We start from the raw sequence: 20123 nt of genomic DNA on the forward strand, positions 1-20123 counted from the left end.
TTTGCTTATCATCTTAACAGCCACGTGGTTTTTACACTTCATAATATCACTTTAAAATATGGAAATAAAATGGTCAAAGGGTACAAACTTCCAGTTATAAGATGAATAAGTTTTGGGGATGTAATGTACAGCATAGTGACTATAGTCACTTTTTGAAAGTTGCTAAGAGAGTAGATCTTAAATGTTCTCAACTCACACAAACAGAAAAAAATATAACTTTGTGAGGTGATGGACATGTTAACTAACCTTATTATGGTAATTATTTTGCAACATATACATATAGCAAATCATCACACTGTACCTCTTAAACTCACACAATGTTACATGCTAATTACATTGCAATAGGGCTGGAAATTTTTCATAAATAAATAAAATATGTAAAGCACAAACTGTTAGAAATATAAAAAGAAAATGGTAAACCCACAAACATATTCTTGAGAAATTACCAGATCAAGTAGATAAAAATAAAGAACATAGCAGGCATGGATAATATATTTTACTAAGTTTGATCTAATATATAGAATTTCATACTCAATCATTCATTCAAAACTATGCTTAAAGTTATTTATAAAATCAACCATCAATCCAAAACTCAATACAGTCCAAAAAGCATAAATACAATCCACATTCTCAGACCACAGAGTAATAAAATTAAAAGCAAATGGAGAAAATCTATCCACTTACGAAACTGTAATACATTTTAAGAACTCTTAGGGTAGTCAAGGAATAAAAATAAAAATTACATTGTATTTAGGAATCACTGTATCACAATGAAAAAATTTGTAAACATGACGTAAATGCCTAACTAATTGGGGAATAAATGGGTAAAACATGAACAGAAAGGCATGCAGATATCAGGTGAGATTCATGAAGAACATGTTACCTATAAGAGAAATGTGTGTATGATGTAAGAAATTTTAAAAGCAGACTGCAAACCTGAATAGGAAATATGATGACAATGATGGGAAAAAATTAAAAAATACTATCAGAGGGTAAGGGGGTGGGGGGGTGGGATATGAGGGTAAGGGGGATCAAATATATGGTGATGGAAGGAAAACTGACTCTGGATGGTAAACACACAATGGTATTTACAGATGATGTAATACAGAATTGTGCACCTGAAATCTATGTAATTTTACTAACAATTGTCATCCCAATAAACTTTAAAAAAAGAAAAAGAAAAAGAAAAAAAGAAACGGATATGCTACACCAAAAATAAATAAATAAATAAATAATAAAAATACATTAAGTATAGGATTGGAACAAAAAAGACAAAAAACAAAACAAAATAAATACACGAAAATGTTAATTAATAGTGATTATAGTTCCATATTCGCACTATGAGCGATTATTTTTGCTTTTCTATTTTCTATTTTCCAAAATATCTTTAACCAAAACAAGAAGGCAAACGTTTTTAAGTTAAATATTGATAGTACACATCTGAAGCAGTGAGGGATTTAGGGATTTGCTAAAATCACAAATTCAGCCAAGGGTCCACTCACCCACTGCACCCCCTGTACCCCACTCCCATTGTTGTGTCTAATCAGCTCAGGACTTGTGTGAACAACCAAAATCCATGATTCACATCAGAAGAAGAAAAAGTCTGGGCCTAATGACGTTGGTGAGTGGCTGACAGCAGAACACGTTTTGACCAAGGGGCTTTGGTTCCAAGGTTCCAAGGCGAGCACAAGAGCGGAGTGAAATCTGTGACTAGACCAAAGGAACCTCAGAGAAGCCCTGGTTCCTGTAACCTACCCCTTAATGCTCCGAGGCTTTCCCCCCTGCCAGGCCCGCCAGAGCCCAAAGCGCGCGAAGCTGGACCCGCGGCCCAAACCTTTCTCTTCACAGCGACCTGTGCGTCCTGCACCGGAGACCAGCAGACCCTCCATCTGCCCTAGAATATCCCCGAGCCCCCTGACCTCTTCCTTTTCCTGCCAGATGCTTCCCTCCACCTCGCCGGGCCCAGAGTCCCCTCTTGGTGCAGCAGGTCAGAATTGACAAGCGAGAGAACCCCGCTCCTCCCCGTCCGCGGCCGTTCAACGCCTCAGCCGAGCCGTCTCCTCCAGGCAACCAGCGGGCAGCGACCAGGTCAGCCCCGGGCGGGGCTCCAGGCGTCCGAGAGGTCCGGTCCTGCTCCCTACCCCGGATCTCGAGTCTGTTCCACCCGGATCTCCAGCCTGGTCCCCCAGGAGCTGCAGTCGGTCCCATTTCATTCTATGACAAGTGAGGAAAGGGGAGTTGGGAGAACTCCCAGCCTGGCCCAAAGAAGAGAGGTTCTCAAACTGGAGACTCCTGTCCACCATTAATGCGCTAACATTTTAGCTATTTCTATGGACGGTGCATTGCACAGGTGGTTTAGGACTAATCGGTAGATTCTGTGGGGGGTAGAGGAGGTTAGGAGTCCACCCGAAATATCCGCCGGTAGATTCTGATGGGGTAGAGTTGCTTAGGAGTCTACCCGAAATATCCCCCGGCCCTATCTTAGGCCACAAATTGCATTTTTTATTAAAGCCGTTTGATCCTCTGTCAAAATGCAAATTCCGCCCTCCATCCTCTACCGCACACCCCAAATAGTAACTTTAGGTGCCAAAGAAAAGTAGGACTCGAAGGGCCAAGTAACTCTTGGGAATCGGGATCCCGAGAAAGAAAAGGGCTCGAGCCGCAGCCGTGGGGAGACTGGGGCTAGGTGGGGACGTAAACGGGGCTGGAGCCGGGTGGCTGGATAGGAATGCGCACGTGCTTCAGTTTTGCTTGTGGTCCCGCGCGCACTGAATTCTGATTCTCTCCGGGAGCCCAATTAAGCCCCAACTAGAGCTACGCCGCCACCTGCTGGATTGAACGCGCGCTTTCATTTTATTCAGGGCGGGCCCCGCGGGACGTGGTAGGCAATGTCCTGGGTAGCTAGTCCCAGCTCAGTCAGGGCCTCCTGAATTACTTGTGAAATGCTCCTCCTACCTGGGCCTCCGTTTTTCTTCCTGTATAAAATGAATGTGTTGAACAGGACCTTCTCTGAGTTTACTTCCAAGTCCGGATTCTAGATCTTTCCTCTCTTCTCACCTCCCAACCCCCCTCCCCCCACTCCCAGCCCCCCATCTCACTCCACCACTCCACCCCCATCTTACTCCACCCCCCCCACCCCCGCCAGGCGCCCTCAGGTGCTTCTTCCTCTTCTCCCCACCCCATGGCCCTGCCCACCGCGCTATGGGACCCCAGTTTCTGCCTCAGTGCTGCAGGCTGAGCTCTGTGGCCTACGGGTGCAGCTGCTAAAGACCTGAACCGGGCCACTGTTTCCTGGGGTAAGAAAGGAAATGTGCTGGTGCTTGTTGGGGGCTTGCAATGCACAGGAAAAATAACTCCCACTGAGACGTGTTGGGAGGGACCCAGGCCTTGTATCAACCAGGCTGGATATTTCAGACCTCTGCCAAGGCTGGCCCAGAGAATTGTACAGAATGAGCAACTGAACAAGAGAAGGAATGTAAGCGCCTTGCACCAGCTGCTGTGAGCTGGCCCCCACCTCCCTTCCAGTATCAACTCAGCCTCAACCCACAGTTGTTGGGGCTCCTTCTCCAAACACACTGTGCTGCAGCTGACCATCCTGCCCTTGCAGCAATGCAGGCCTGCAGCCGGCTCCCCACCCCACTCCACCAAGCTTGCTTTTCCTCCTCCTTTAAGACTGAGTTCCAGCTCAGTGGCCCTAGTAGTCCTGGTCGCCCTCCTCAGCCACCCTCCCCTCCCTTTGCTGAGGGTGTCGACCTGGGCTTGGCTCCTCACTGCACCCACCACATCCTAGCACCCCATAGAGGGTAGTATCATTGTCTGTCCCCACTGCTGGCACCTGCAGAACTGGAATCGGTGCCCAAGGCAGCAGCAGGCCATGAAGTAGGGCACCGACTGAAAACCCCACTGGCACCCCAGCTCCATGTAGTTCCTCTCAACTGCACAACCGCTTGAGGGGTATGGAAACACACTCTCTACAGTCCAAGTAAGAAGCTGACTATGGGGCTAGGGGAGAACTTATTTCATGGCTCTGCCTCTGTGTTCTACACATGTAGGAACATTCCGCATGAACCGGATACCTCAGCGTCTGAGGTATGGAGGAAGCAGCTCACTTCTCTCCTTTGCTAAATGGAAGAGGTGAAAACAATCCTGAGAACCCCTTTAATCCCCTTCACTCCACTCCCACCCAAAGACAGAGGGAAGAGGAGCTGGAGGATTAGCGGAAGAGGAAGCAAGGGGAAAGCCCTTGGTTTCTCTGTCTTCTTTCCTTCCCAAGCTCTGCCTTTTCTGCCTTGCCGTCTGTCTTTGGGGCCACACCTGCCCTCTTCCTCTTCCCAGAGAAGATGACTCTTCTAAGTGGGTCACTATGCTACAGAATGCGCTGGAACTTTTTCAGCCACCCCCAGGCTCCGGTGGTTAGCTGGCGGAAACAACTGGCCTCCCCTCTTGCAGTGTTTCCATTGCTGCATCCCCCAGCTTCCACAGTTCACCCCACAGGCACCCCAAGAGAACCAGAGAACCGCTCAGATCCCATCGGAAAGTTGCTTGGGGGTGGGGATGTAGGGCTTCCTACTGGCAAGGTCACAGTTAATAAAACGTGAGAGTGAAAAGCATGGTTGAGTTGAGGTGACTTCATGGATCCTCTCAGCCACGGCCTAGTAAAGAATGAACCATTTTGAAAAAAAAATTTCCACTGACTTATTTAAATTTCTGTTTGGGGTAAACTGTTTCAAGACAACTCTCTCTCTCCCCACCCCTCCCCTACCCCCTCCCCCCCACACACAAAGAAGACAAAAGAAACGAGCCTTTTGACAGGCTTATTTTATTTTGTCTCACAATGTTTTTTTGCCAGAGTCTTAACTGTCAATACAACAGGACTCAGCATGGCCCATGAATAAAAAGAGCTGGAGGCTCATTTGGTTGCTGAAATTAGAAGTGCACAATTTTTGGAAAGAAATCGGGTTCTCTTAGCACCACCAAAATTTGTGTTTTAAGTGAGGGGAGTTCTGGAAAGCAGGGACGGTACTTTGTGTGTGGAAATTACATTGTTGACGCCCAACAGAGCGGTGGGCTAAGAATGCAAGCAGGCACTTTGCAGAAGAGGCACGCTGAATGGCCAACACGTGACAAGATGTTCCTTCTCAACCTTAATTAGAGAAATGCAGGTTAAACAACGAGATACCAACTCACAGCTATCAGATTGGCAGAATTGAAAAGACTGACAAAACCTTGTGGGTAAATAGAAACATATCCACAGCTGATGTAAGTATGAACTGGTACCACCACTTGGCAGAAAAAGTTGCAAAATAGCTACGGGGTTGAAGAGAAGCATATGTTTTCAGTCAGTCATTCCTCACAAGGTCAACATCTTCCTTAAGTCATTCCTCTTCCAGGCCAACACCCTAGAGAAGATCTTGCACCTAGACTCTAAGGAATATGTATAAGGATGTTCTCTGTTTATAACAACAAAAACTGAAACAGCCTAAAGGTCTCCAGCAACAGAGGAATGGATAAATTAACAGTGGCAGTTGTGATGAAATCTTCTCCTCCAAGACATGAAAGACTATGATGTACTCCTATATTCACTAAAACAAATTTTATTGTAGTAAAATACACATATTTACTATCTGAACCATTTTTAAGCGTACACTTTGGTGATAGTAAATATATTCTCATTATTGTGCAATCTATCTCCAGAACTCTTATCTAGTAAAACTGAAACGCTATATCCATTAGACAATAACTCCCCACACCTCCAACCCCTAGCCCCTGGCAACCACCAATCTACTTTCTGTCTCTGATTTTGACTACTCTACATACCTCATATAAGTAGAATCACACATTATTTGTCTTTTTTGTAACTGGCTTATTTCGCTTAGCATAATGTTGTCAAGTTTCATTCATTTTTGTAGTATATGTCAAAATTTCCTTCTGTTTTAAGGCTGCATAATATTCCACTTTATGAAGATACCACACTTTGATTATTCATTCATTTATCCATCCATGAGCACCTGGGTAGCTTCCACGTTTTAGCTGCTGTGAATAAGTGCTGCTATGAATGTGGGTATGCTCCTTCATTCAGTTTTAGTATGACATTGAACACTTTTCATCATAAATAGTTGTAAAGCACATAATTTCCAATGTGTTGTAAATATTGATATTTTAAAATTAAACATTTACATCACTCTTTCTAATTGTTCCTAATAGACTATAAATAAATAATATATCAATTTTATTTCAACTATCACCCATTTTAAAAATATGAGAACAAGTTCTTTAACTTTTGGAAATATTTTATCATTCCTTTTTCTCCTCAAACATGAATTCTAAACCATTTCCTCCATAGAAGTTTATTCTAATGTAATGGATTCTTATGCTTGAAGACGTTTTATTGATTATTCTTTTCTGCCAAAAAAGTATATGTTGAAATTTTAATTTTCTGTAACCATAAATTTCTAAGTATTAAAATTTATTTAGATTACACCATCATTACAACTATTAGTAGTGCACAATTGTTCAAAAATAACAAATAAATTATGAATCTTGAAAATTAATTTTTAAATATAAAAAGTAACCCTGGGAAATATTTTACTATAGTTAAGCAAGATGTTACCATTGGGAGAAACCAGGTGAAGGGAATTCAGGATCTTTCTGTACAATTTTTATAACAGCAATGTCAATCTACAATTATCTCAAAATAAGAAGTTTCATTAAAAAGTAACTTTGAGGAGAAATTCAGCTCTTAGAGTTGAATAGGTCCAATTAGTTAATGAAGCCATAGGATAATGTTACTTATTGCTAGAATGAGACAACTTCTTATTCTCTCTACTCCATCCAAGTTTTGACTAAGGATCCCTGGAACATAATTCAAACATTGTCCCAGCTTCCTCTGGCATCTTGGGATGCCCTCCTCTCTTTGCTTTTGATGTCTTGTGGTTCACTTTGGTATGCTCAGAGATAAATATACAAGGTCTGACAATTAAGTTCGTGAACTTGTTACAGCGTTGTTGCTAACCTTTTTTGATATTAGAGGGATTATTCATTATGAATTTGTACCAACTGGACAAACAGTTAACCAAATTTACTATGTGGAAGTGCTGACAGGCTGCATAAAAAAGTTAGACGACCTGCACTTTTCACCACCAATTCATGGCTCTTCGATCACGACAATGCACCAGCTGACACGGCACTGCCTATGAGGGAGTTTTTAGACAGTGAACAAATAACTGTATTGGAACACCCTCCCTACTCACATGATCTGGCCCTCAATGACTGCTTTCTTTACCTGAAGATAAAAGAAATATTAAAAGGAAGACATTTTGATGACATTCAGGACATCAAGTGTAATACGACGACAGCTCTGATGGCCATTCCGGAAAAAGAGTTCCAAAATTGCTTTGAAGGGTGGACTAAGCACTGGCATCACTGCATAGCTTCCCAAGGGGAGTACTTCAAAGGTGACCATAGTGATATTCAGCAATGAAGTATGTAGCACTTTTTCAAGGATGAGTTCACAAACCTAATTGTCAGACCTCGTACTTTTACTTATCTTATTTGGCACTCTGAGAGCACTTGTGTATTTAATTATGGAAATTCTCAGTCATAATCTCTTCCAATATTCCTTCTCCACATTCCCTTTATTTTCCTCTTTCTGAAATCCTATTGAATATTTCACAGTGCTAAACATTTCACATTCCACATCTCAACAGCTTTTCAAACTGCTTCTGTCCTTACTGCTTCTGTGTTTATCTCTCTGCTTTACACCGTCTGTGAATTCCTCAATGCTAGCTTCCATTTTACTAATTATCCCTTCAACTATGTCCAATCTGGAGTGTATCCTAGTTTATATCTAAAGTTTTCATTTCCACTATGCTCAGTATTTATTACTATTCAATTTCCTTATTTAATTTCTGCATTTTCTACATGTTCTTGTTCTCTTTATTTTAAACTCTCTTCAGACTGTTACATAATTTGTATCACTTCTGGAGTGAATTCACATCCCAATTTGAGTTAAATGTTCTTATATATACTTTGAATGCATCTACATTCTCCCCTTCCTTCTTCATTTTCTTTCAGCCATACCATGACTATGTGTTAAAGCATGGTGTCAGCACCATCTTTACCACAAGTCCAATGCCTCATTCTCACCAAGCTCTCTCCTAATTCTAACCTCGTCTCCAAACCAGCCACTTTGTAAAGGCTCTCTTGACCACTCTTACCTGGTATGAACTATCTCTACCTCCTCTGGTTTTTTCCACCCTGCTTTTGCCTTCATTTAGAATTTACCAAACAAGTGTTTCTTGAAAACCAAGTATATGCCACATCCACTATTAAGCACTACAGTATAAACATGAGAAAGTCAAGGTTTCTTCCTCAAGGAACCAAGGGTCTGGGTCATCAAGCTGAATGAGCAAATAAGCCAGTGCTGTGCAGAGTAAGTGCTCCAGTCCAGGGATGCCCAAGATTCATGTGACACTGAGAAGGATGTGGTCTATGATGAGACAAATAAAGAGTTAATGGGAGCAAGCTTGTGAGCTGGCAGGATGGGACAGGCAAAGAGCTAACAGGAGTGAGCTTGTAGTCTAACAGAAACGAGCTTCAACATTAACTGCTTGGCTCTAACTACCCTGGCTAGCACTGCACCTACAAGCTCACAAGCACCTTACATCCATCATAGGTAGAAAGAGAACAGTTCCCAATCGCAACAGCAACCCTCTGCAAACTAACAAACACCCATCAGGAATGGGAACAGAACAGTTCCCAATCACAACAGCAACCCCCTGCAAGCTGACATTCATCACAGATGAGAACAGGACAATTCCCAGTAGAAGGCAATTGTAATAGAGTCCCCCAGCAAGCTGGCAAGCACCCTGTATCCTGCCTGAAAAAATATAGAACTCCAGCACTCCTTCTCATCGATGCAGCTGTCCCCCATCGGACTCTACCCTGGCTAAACTCCATTTGCCAGTATCTCTCTCTTACCCCTCTGTATCCACGACTCTCCCTCTCAGACTGCCCGCAAAACTTCTGCCAGTTCCAAACAGAACTGTCTCTCTCTCTCTCTCTCTCTCTCTCTCTCTCTCTCTCTCTCTCTCTCTTTCTCTGACTTTTCAATAAATCTTTGTTTATTGTTATAGAGTCTCATAAATTCTTTTACATTCTGCAAACGACCAGGAGTTAATTCTACACCAAGACAGTCTGTACTGCACAGAAGTGGGAGGGTGCAAGATACTGGGCCCCATAAGCAGGAAATCCTTGAGCTGGATTTTGAGAAAGAGGAGTTAACCAAGCAGAGCTAAGGACATCCCAGGTGGAGGGAATAGCCTGCTCTACGGCACTGAGGTGGAAAGGAGCAAGGACCCTTTCAAAAACAGAGAGACACCATACCTAGGACATGTAAAGAAGGCAAGCAGGAAACGGTGGAGATGGGGCTGCAGAGCCCCAGGCAACATTTGGGACTCCCCAATGTTCTCCTAGGAACCGGGCAAAGCCCTTGTGGGTTGAAGCACGGGTGTGGCAGGACAAGGTTTTCACTGGAAGGGACCAGAAGCAATGGAAAGGACCAGAATAGAAGTGGGGCCAGGTAGGAGACCATTTCAAAAATCCAAGCAAGAGATGACAGCACCCTAGACGAACTTGGAGGTCACAAAATGGAGGAAAGTGGGAGTGGCAGATGTGAGGTAGAATGACAGGTACATATTTGTGATTGAGATAAAGCAAGGCCTGATAACTCCAGGCCTAGATAAGTTAACTCCTTAGTCAAGGGAAGACAGCAGGCAACTTCCACAGCCATGGTTCCAGGTTGCCCCTGAGTCAGCATCTTAGGAACTGTGGCACAGAGCCCTGATTAATCTCGTACTATGGCCCTGCCCACTTATGCGTTCTGAATATGTCTTTAATTTGTGTAAACTAAAATTATTTTGTTTCCATGTTTTAAGGACAAACACCTTGAAAAGAACAAAGACATGTTTAAAATCAGCATAGAAACCAATTATTCTCTTACCCTGTATCTCTCTGGATGTCTTTAAAAATAAGGGGCTTGCTTGGCAGAGTGCAGTTGTTCTCATTTCTTCACATCATCCCGTGTGAGTGTTGTAGTGTGGGAGTTGGGAGCTTACCTGGAGGTGAGGGGCAGGCCCCATCTAGCCTTCGGCACACCTGGCCCTAGAGCAAGCAATCATCCCCAGAACTTTCGTAATTGCATCTGCTCTCCTGCCTGCTAGAGAGCGGATGTCATTGTGGTTACATTGAGAATCCACCACATTCTGTGAAAAATATCTTTGGGGTCACAAAGCCTCCTTGGTGGGTTAGACATGTTGCCTTGGCATCCCCCTCACCCTTGGTCGTGCTCTGTTCAAAGGGACTGCCACACCCATGACTGATATTTTCTTAGCCACAAGGCTGGAAGGACTCCAAGGCAACAGCAGCTCACTTCCAGGGGACTGAGATGAGACTACTCTATTTTCAAACATTGGACCCCCAAATCTGATCATCATCATACTCAGAGGCATAGTTCCCAAGATCGAAATATCTACAGGTTGACTTTGGCTCCCGTCCATGCGTCCTCTGCAAGGCAAGGTATACTTTCATAGCTGTCCATCCTCTTTACACCTGCCTGATTGCATCCTTTGACCAGCAATGTCATTTGACACTCTTTGCAATGGGAACAGAGATGAAGCAAAATGGGAAGCTGCTGTTTAATATGAGGATCGCCATGTTGGTGGCCTGTTTGGGCTTGGCTGTTGCCTTCATTTATGTGAGTTAAGGCACAGCACTGTGTCTACACAACCAGGGACACACACACACACACACATCAATATGCCAGGGGATCCACTGCTATGTATCCCATTCATAACCATCATTACAAAGGGTTTCTTTCCTCAATCTCTCTCATCTTTCATTTGAAAGTGTTACATATACTGGTGCAAGTCCTCAATAATACAGATGTATTATATCTACAACAGCCTTGCTAGTAATTACAAAAATTGAGAAACTACTTAAATGAAAATGCACCCATTTAGAAGAATGGGGTAGTTCCACATGTGCTGACATGAAAAGCTTTCCTTCTCCTGTTAGATAAGGAAGGTAGTTGCAAAAAACATATACATAGTACAACCACATGTGTCTCAAATAGTGTATAAACATGTTTTGCACAAGAACTATCTGAGGGACACATTCAACTGTAACAGTGATTTTCTCTGGAAAATGGATGACTATGAGGAAAGTTGAGACAGAGAACTTTTCCTGTATTCTTTTTTGTATTGTCTGAAGTTTTTAAAGAATACGTAATTCTTGTAAGTTAAAAGACACTTAAAAAAACAATCTTAGATATAAAATGTTAAACATTCCATGTTAGAGTAAGCTCCTTGGATGCTTCGAGGCAGGGAGGGGAACATTGAAGTCAAAGCAATTTTTTTTTAAAGCCCATTCAACACTTAAGTTCGGACCTCACAAAGGGAGTGTGAGCCGAAAACACAGCTCAGCCCAAGCTGTGATGTGACATCCAGAGGGTGTCTGGGACACAGTCCCCACAGGGCAGAACTCACAGGTAGGGCAGACACATGGAACGGATAATGCCAGGTGGCTTGACCGTAGAATCAAGCAGCAGTGTGAAGTGCATCCAATATAGGATTCAAAGTGGGAAGGCGCGGAAACTGAAGAAATGGGAGGAGAGCACTCACTGGATCAGGAAGGTTTCAGGCGAGCAATAGACAAAAAGGAAGGGACATGTGTGTGCCAGGGCCAGACAGGGAAAACTGCCTTCACCCATGCATTCACCAGGGCTACACACATCCCTGCGTCGCACCCAGAGCTGGGGGTACTGAGAAATGAGGTCCAAGTCCCACAGCACCGGAGCTGGCCCCAGGGCATAAAAAGAAAGCCTTCGAAGCAAAGGGAACAGCAAAGGCAAGAGGAGTCCGGAGTTAGACAACCTCAAGCCCTGTGAAGATGCAGTGATGGGGGATTGAGCGGAGGCTGGGAGAAGCCAGCACCCAAAACAAAGGCTCTGAGCCAAGCTGGGGTTAAGCATCCATCCAGTCCTGCAGATCCTGGGAGGCAGCAGGAGTGACACTATTAGATCCTTTTATGAGACTAATGTTTGCAGCCGGTGGTTGGAGGACTGTCCAGGAGAGAGACTGGTATGGAGGCTGTTGCAATGACCCTAAGAAGGAACGAGGCTGTGTGGCAAAGGTTTAGACACTGAGAGAAAGCCCGAGGGTGTGATCAGCAGAGGACCAGCCCCACACAAGACTGAGCTGTGACTGCCTCGCGGAGGTCTACGAAGAGGAAGGGCGAAGGTCCTCCCTGAGTCAACACCGGACTCCCCCGACTGAGTTTCGAGAAGTGGGCAAGTCACTAAACTCCTCTACCTTCTCAGCCCTCGAAACACATTTTGCCGACAAAGCCCCAAGGTAACTATGCTAGAGACACTTTTTGAGCCAGGGCAAAGAAAGTGGACACTCCTCTGTGCTTTCCTGCTCACTCTCACCCTCAGGTCTTGAATCTCTAATCTCTCTTCATCCTCTGTCACCCCACAAGAGCGCCATTTCCAACTGCTATTTCCAAGCCTTTTCCTTGGTCCTCAAAGCTGCAGTTCTCAAATACCCCCAGCCGCTGGCAAGGCTGCCTCGACGGCTCCCATGCGCGGGCCCCAGCTCCCTCCCTGGGCTGGAAGGTGACAACCGCGAGAAGGAGGGCGACCTCTTCGCCTGGGCTTCGGATGACATCACATCCTCCCAACTCGAAATCGGGCTCGGCGGCCGTCGGAAGGGCGCAACTTTCCTGCTGGGCCACTGTCTCCAGCGCCTCCACTCGGTCTGAGGTGCCAGCTGAGCCGCGCCGCGGGAGCCATGGTCCTGCGGGTGACCCTGCTGTTCCTGCCGCTGGCCCTGCTGCTCTGTGAGTTTGCGACCCTCATGGAAAACGGGAGTGGGGTGGGGGCGGAGTTGGGGGGGGCGTGGGGCTCCCGGCTCAGCCTGTCCGCCTGTCCCCCGCAGATGCTGCCGTGGCCCTCGCGTGGTCCGCGTTCCGGGTGAAGACTCAGAAAAAGCCGAGGCTGGGCGATTCAGTGACGCTGGAATGTGAGGTGCTGCTGTCCAGCGCGGCGCCGGGCTGCTCGTGGCTCTATCTGCCGCCGGGACCCGTCACCAGCCCCCGCTTCCAAATGTACCTCTCCCAAAGCCGGGTCAGGATGGCGGAGGGGCTGGACAGCAAGTGGATCTCGGGTGAGAGGACCCAGGACAAGGTCTACCGCCTCACCCTGAAGAGCTTGCGAAAAGACGACGAAGGCTACTATTTCTGCGCGGTCTTGAGCAACTCCATATGGCACTTCAGCAGCTTGATGCCAGTCTTCCTGCCAGGTCCGGGCGGCAGAGGGCGCGGCTCCTCTCGGTGTGGGGTTTGGGACTCATCTCTGAACCCATTTTTTCATATAGACGCTCCCCTTTCGAGCCTCTTAGCGCCCTTGGGGGCTACTTAGATACTGTTCCCATTTCACAGACGAGGCAACTGAGGCTAAGGTACGGCTATTTAGGTACTGAAGATGGCTTTTTAGGTTCGGCCCATCTGGGCTCGAGTTCAGGTATTTGTGTGGTCCTGGGTACCGTATTTAAATTCTCTGAGCCTGTTTGCTCTTCAGTAAGGTGCGGAGATCAACACAAGCCCACAAGGGAGCGACCCCACCAGGGTTGAGCCCTGGACAGAGGCTGATGGAGGGGAGCTAGCTCCTGCGTTCCAGTCGGAGTGGCCGCGTGCGGTACGCGCCCGCCACGTAGGGGTCATCGCAGAGCAGGAGATCGTCACCCTATCTCCCCCGTCTTGAGAGCAGAATGAAGTGCGGGCGACAGTCTATCCTCCGGTGGAACACCCGGAGGAGGAGGCCCCCAGCGCAGAGGCGCGCGGAGCGGCGGGGAGGGTGAAGGTCCATATCCCCAGCCCGGCTCCCAACCACGCTCTGTTGCTCCTGCAGCGAAGCCCACCCCGATGCCCACGCGGCCGCCACCCACGCCGGCGCCCACCAACGCGTCTCAGCCGGCGACCCTGCGCCCGGAGACGTGCGGGCCAGCGGCAGGGAGCGCAGGTGAGGCAGCTGCAGGGTCCGGAGGCGAGGACAGGCCAGGGGCGGTGCAGACCGCGTGGAGAGCCCTGCTAGGGCCAATTCTGATCCTGGACGTAGCGCCGAAGGCTGTCCGAATGGTGGGGAAACCAAGACCCGGAGCCGGGAGACTTGCCGGGCTGTCCGGGGTGGGGGGTGGGGGTGGAGGATCCGGGCCCTCCTAAATGTCGGTGTCTTCGGTGTCGTCAGTAGACACGACGCGGCTGCACTGTGTTACCTACATCTGGGCGCCTCTGGCTGGGACCTGCGGGGCCCTTCTCCTGTCTCTGCTCATCGCGGTCATCTGTAACCGCAGTAAGTCCTAGGGAATCGCGGCGGGGAGCGTTCCCTCGCGTTGCGCTGCTTGCTCCAGGCGGCTCTTATGGGGAGATGGGGTTGAGATTTCTGGGACTCGGAGCTGCACCGCAGCGCCCGACACAGCCTATTTCTTCCTGGAGCCTGGACGCGGGAAAACCTCTCCCCGCCCCTCTTCCATTCTCGGAAGTATTTTTTGGAAGATAGCGCCCATCTATCCCCAAGCGACAGCAGCGGGTGTGTTCCATCCGCGCAGCGGGTAGTGAGAGCACAAGCCCGGGCTTATTACAGAAGGGGGAGGGGGCCTCTGGGACCCACGAGGGCTGGGTCAAAGCGACCACGGGTTGTGGTTTATCCTTGGCACCCTCCCTGCGAAACCCCTATCGGGCTTTGGGTCCCGCGCAGGTGATTGTACCAACCCATGTTCACCCACGTCTGTATTTGCAGTGTTTTTGAAATTGATGTATAAAGGGACGTTTTAAAAAAGCCCTCACTTGGGCTCTCAATAGTTATAATTCTAAAGAAACAGGAAAAGGGAAGAAGAAACCATATTTGGCGACTATTGGCAGGGGTACGGGGAGTGGGGGAGGGGGCAATCACTTTACCTCTTCTTTTTCTTTACCCAGGAAACCGGAGACGCGTTTGCAAATGTCCCAGGTGAGTCTCTTATAACCGCCTGGGCTAACCCCCTGGGCAGCCCTGGGCTCAGGTCCTAGCTTTCCAAGCAGCCGGTGGTGGGAACCTTTCCCAAAGAGAGGCCATGGCTGTGGAGTCCTGGGGACGGGGAGTCAGCATAGTGACGGCCAGAGAGGCAGAAAGCTGGCAACTGGGGAAAATGGAGGCCCAGGTAGGGCTGATGGGGGAGCAGTGTGACTTAGGCAAATCTGCATCTTATTTGGCAGAGCCCCAAAACACCCGTCTGAAGGTTTCCCCTAATCAACCCTAGCTTCTCAAAAGACCTTAGGTCTCTTTATCTGGATGATTCCATCTGGGTTTTGCTGTTTTCTTAAGAAAAAATAATTTTTCTACTAACCTGATCTAGTTTTTTTGAGAGTCGATGGTTTATCACCGGAACTAAGTAAGTAATGGCCTTGGTTCCTAATTTCCCTGTGCTGGTACAGGGCCTTGATTTCCTGCCAAGGACTGGAGTGGAAGAAAGGGGGGACCAGAGGCAGGGACAGTTAGCTATCTGGCAGCTCCAGTGACTGCCCCATCCAGTTCCAGCCCAGGACCATTCTGAACTGACCACGAAAACAAAAACGAAAACAAAAACCAGGCCCTCAAGTCTCCTCTCTCCTGCTGAGGCTGAGGCGACCCTGGGCTAGCATCCAACAAGCACCCACTATCGCCCCGCACTGTGATGGGGGTTCCTCTCAGGATCTCTCTTATCCTCACAGCAACCCCATGTGGTAGACACCATGGTCCCATCCCCCTCACAGATCAGCAGCTCAGAGATCAGGAAACCTACCCCAGAAGACAGAGACATGATCACACTCAGATCATCCATAATAATAGCCACCATTTGATGAAAGCTTACAGTGTACCCGTTACTATATATGTGTATATATGTATATATATACATATATATATATACATAATGTATTTTAAAAAGATATATATTTTTTTAAATTTTCATTTCATAAAAATCTTTAAAATCGTTACTGTGACCACTATTTTACAGACAGGGAAACTCATGCTTAGGACATGTAGTAACGAGTTCAAGGCCATAAAGCCAGCAAGTAGCAGAGCTGCAACTTCTACCCAAAACTTGGGCTCCTTCCTGTGGTTGGTGGCTAAGGGAGGAGAAAATTAACAATAACCAATTATATTCACCAGTTCCTTTCAGTAGATGAAAACATTTCAAATTTTATACCTGGGGTTTGCATTTCACATTTCTTAATATTTCTCTGCAGGGATCCAAATTCAACATTTACACATCACTATTTTTAACAATGGAATTGTAATGAATTTCCCATGTGTGTAGTATAGGTGATATACCAAAGGGACAAAGACTCTAAAAACAGAAAAGGATTTTTAACTATTTCAATACTTGGGGTGCAGTTGGGAGCTTTTGGAGAAGACTCATCCCTTACCTCATCTTTTCTGAATATTCTCATTTTGAAATGAATAACTGATAATAGAACTCTGCCCTGAAATACAAAGCTATGCAGACTAAACATCTCCTGGGAATCTACAAACCTGAGTTAACACACTCAGTGATAGTCAAGGGCAGCTCACCTTCAACAGAAAGGGTTTGGACACTCATGACAAATTAGCCCACTTAGGAGGTGCTAGCCCAGCACTGAATTAACACACATTTTTAGTGTGACATCAAATATGGGTTGTCACTTAGGTAAAGTGGCTCTACTTGGCTGATGGTGGTGGTTTGCTCACATCCTCCCCTATCCCTGTGACCCTCCTGGGGGCTGAGAATCAGGTCAGCTGACGACTTTGGTTATCAGCCTCCTTCTCTTACCTCCATGGAGACCTTGACAAAGGCTCCAAGAAATAGTCTAACTGGGTTCAGATCCCGGCTCCACCACCTCCTAGTTATGTGGCCTTAGGCACGTTGTCTAACCTCTCGTTACCAGCGCCTGTCTCTTAGGTTGCTGTGAGGATTCAACAAGATGGCACAAGTAAGGTAGTTGGCAAGTTGCTGATGTCATTCAGCCAATCCCATGCTGGTGCCTCAGGGACAAGTCCTCAGACCCTTAAAAGGCTTGGAGGGTGGGGAGGCTGGGGAGACTTAAATGAACACGGCATTGCATTGCACGTTCTCTTGCTGCAATGACGGTTCCTCTCTTTTAGGCCCCTGGTCAGGCCGGGAGGCAAGCTCAACCCTTCAGAGAGATATGTCTAACATGGCAACGGGCCCTGCGCGACAGCCACTACAAGACTCCATACTGAGAACTCGCCTTACAAGGAGAGCAACCGTCCCCCTTCCTTTTGGTTTTTTCAGCCTTTCTTATGTGTTCATTCTCATTATTATTATCTTTATGGGTTGGTGGCGGAAGTGTTACTCTTTATGTCTTTACTTAAATTGACACAAAACAAAACTAGATAATGTCTAAGGTATACTGTAAAGGTTACAATACCACTGTGCACACATATTGGGGGAAAGGACAGGCTGTGTTCTCAGACCAGGCCGTTAAAGCTGGTTGGGGGCTTTACAACCATTCGGTCCGAACCTTTCTTCCACCCATTTTACAGAGGAGGAAGCTGAAGTCCAGAGATGGGGAGAAGCTTGATCAGAGTCCCAGCAAGGCTGGGGCTCTTCCTCTACACCATTCAGGTTTTTCTTCTGGAAGCCTCTGCCTCGGCGTGAGGTTCTGTGTCTCAAAGCACAAGGGAACAAGTCATTTCTTGAGCACCTGTGATAGACGCCCATTACTGCACCCAGAACCCCGAGAAGGTAATGAAATAAGAGAACTTCTGCCTTTCGCACAATGTAGTTGAACAGTATCAGACTTTTCTATAAGCAAGCATGAAATTGCATAGACAGTAGGAATTCCTCAAATAAAGTGGATGGGGTGAACTGAACCCTAAAAAATGAATAACTTGATCTCTAAAGAAAAATCTCTAAGTGGAGGCGAAACTACTGTCCCAACCCTTCATTGTAAAGGGACCCATGAACGAGGAGAAGCCACCCCTTTACAAATATGATCTGAGTATCAGTAAAGTTGAATGGAGGTCCTCTTGAATCTCTAAACTTGAGATGCCATATTTAAACATGCTCCTGGGATCATTGATGACTCTTTAGTTTGTAAAGGCAGAATTGTTAGAGAGCTGTCAGCACCTTCCGGTCTCCCTTCGACCTGCAGTTTTGATGATGTGGCAGAACAGACTCTTCCGGCAAGGAAGCTAATTGCCTAAACTGCTGCCCTGCACATGCATTTCCTCTCTTATGGTGTCGTCCAAGAATGTGTGCTCACTGGAAGAAAAAGCTTAAATAGATAAGGAAATAAGAATCACCCATAATTCTTTAGGTATAATCCATTGTTAGTATTATGGTGTACATTCTTCCTGATTATTTTCTATGCATATATGTAAAATATATAGTGTGCTTTTAAAACAAACAAACATGGGATTGCACGATGCTTTTTATAAAGGACTTTAATAAACTTTAATGGAATAAAATAACATTCCATTTTTGGTTGTGCCATCATTTATTTAACTATTACTCAGCATTTAATTGTTTCCAATTTTTCACTACTATAATACTGCTAAAATTTAGCACACATCTTTATTTCTTTAAAATAAATACCCAAAAGTAAAATTATTGGTTCAGTCCCCTTTCACCTTGGACTCCACATTTTCACATCAATTAAAACAGATTAGCCTCTTCTTGCATCACCTTCCTTTCTTTTGTTCTTTCTGGTAACAGATGAGCTGATACTCTTCTCACACTAAACCACAGTCTTTATTCTTGTTGTTGGGGTAAAATGTACAAATCATGAATGTACAGCTCCAAGACACCATTAAATGAACACAGCTAGCACCGGGTCAAACACAGAACTTTTCCTGCCCTCCAGAAACTGCCTTCCACAACCTGAATTTAAAAAACCCAGAAAGCAAGAGGAAAAAGTATCCCAAGTGTGAAAAAGCAGAAATGAGAGCTGGGAAACTTCTGATAAGAGAAAGATTCTGAGAGGTCCTAAGTGGCATAGGCAGAAGAGGGAGAGAGACAAGTAAATTACCCAGTGAATAGCTGTGGGCCACCCCACAAAAGACTGCTCACATTCCTGAATGTATGTTACAGCTTTGAATCAATTTCTAGATGGCTGTCTAAAAAGAAGTAGCAGGTCACCAGATGCCACTGCATCCTGCTTACACGTGAACTTTTTGGACTTCTGCCCACAACCAATCAGTAGTAAACCTTTCTTCCTTACAGCCTGTGCACCTATCCTAGCACTGTGCCCACTCCACCTTTTCCTTTATCTATAGCCAATGTAAATTCTTTCAAAACAACTTCCGTATTTCTTCTCCAAAACAAAAAAGCCGTCCACTGCAGGACAGCAGACATGTCTTCTCCATCGAGGCCAGTTGCTGGTGGTTCAGACTGCGTACCGCAAGACCTGGTCCCTTTTCTGGCTGGTATGTGACTCAAGAAACCCTTTCTTTCAAGAAAGCTTTCAGCTGCGAAAGTTTTTAATACTGCCTATGAGACAAAATCTTGCTCTTGTCCCCTCCTCCCCCAATCTATCCAGCTGACCAGAACCAGGGCACACCCTCAGAGACGGAGGCTCGGTTTGATGCAGGCGCCAGGTTCTGAGGCCTCACGTGGAAGCAGGGCCTGAGCTCTGGGCTGTCTCCGGGTTCCCTGCAAAGGGTGAGGAGGAATATCCTGCAACAGGCACTCCCCTCCTGCTGGGCACCAATGTCAGAGAACCTGAGCCAGGGCGAAGACCAGAAAAGGGCATTCCCATCACATGCAGCATTTCCTCTTTCACCTATAGCTAGGGAGCCACACTGGGAAGGCTTCAGAGAGAGTGAAAGATTTACTGATTTGTTTTCATAGCCCCTAAAAAAGGGTTTCACTTACCACAAATAAAGTGGTAAACAATAATGTGGAGATTAGAAATACCAACACAGGAAAAAGTGTTCATCAGACTGGCCTTCAGGACCAATCTGCAGGCCGTGAGGTGTAAAGCACGCTAAATGTGGGCTGTGAACGTGGGCTGGCGACCACAGATATTCAACACATTTGTTCGACACA

The 20123-nt window shown here is 46.2% G+C and overlaps 1 protein-coding gene across 2 annotated transcripts; it reads left to right on the top strand.

Annotated features, from left to right (window-relative positions):
- The first annotated feature begins 12711 nt into the window (after positions 1–12711).
- Positions 12712–18549, top strand: CD8A (CD8 subunit alpha). 2 transcript variants are annotated; one of them, XM_019749229.3, is made up of 6 exons: positions 12712–12897; positions 12996–13358; positions 13967–14077; positions 14303–14407; positions 15034–15064; positions 17216–18549. In XM_019749229.3, exons 1-6 carry the CDS (start codon positions 12849–12851, stop codon positions 17265–17267), a joined length of 711 nt encoding a protein of 236 aa, XP_019604788.3. In that variant the 5' UTR covers positions 12712–12848; the 3' UTR covers positions 17268–18549. The 2 variants fall into 2 exon arrangements, with proteins under 2 accessions (XP_019604788.3, XP_019604789.3); XM_019749230.3 differs by having other exon boundaries at positions 12713–12897; positions 14306–14407; positions 17216–17418.
- The last annotated feature ends 1574 nt before the right edge of the window (positions 18550–20123 follow it).

The sequence above is a fragment of the Rhinolophus sinicus genome, chromosome 2, assembly GCF_057876585.1.
Source record: "Rhinolophus sinicus isolate RSI-liver-muscle chromosome 2, RSI-T2T, whole genome shotgun sequence".
NCBI lineage: Eukaryota > Metazoa > Chordata > Mammalia > Chiroptera > Rhinolophidae > Rhinolophus > Rhinolophus sinicus.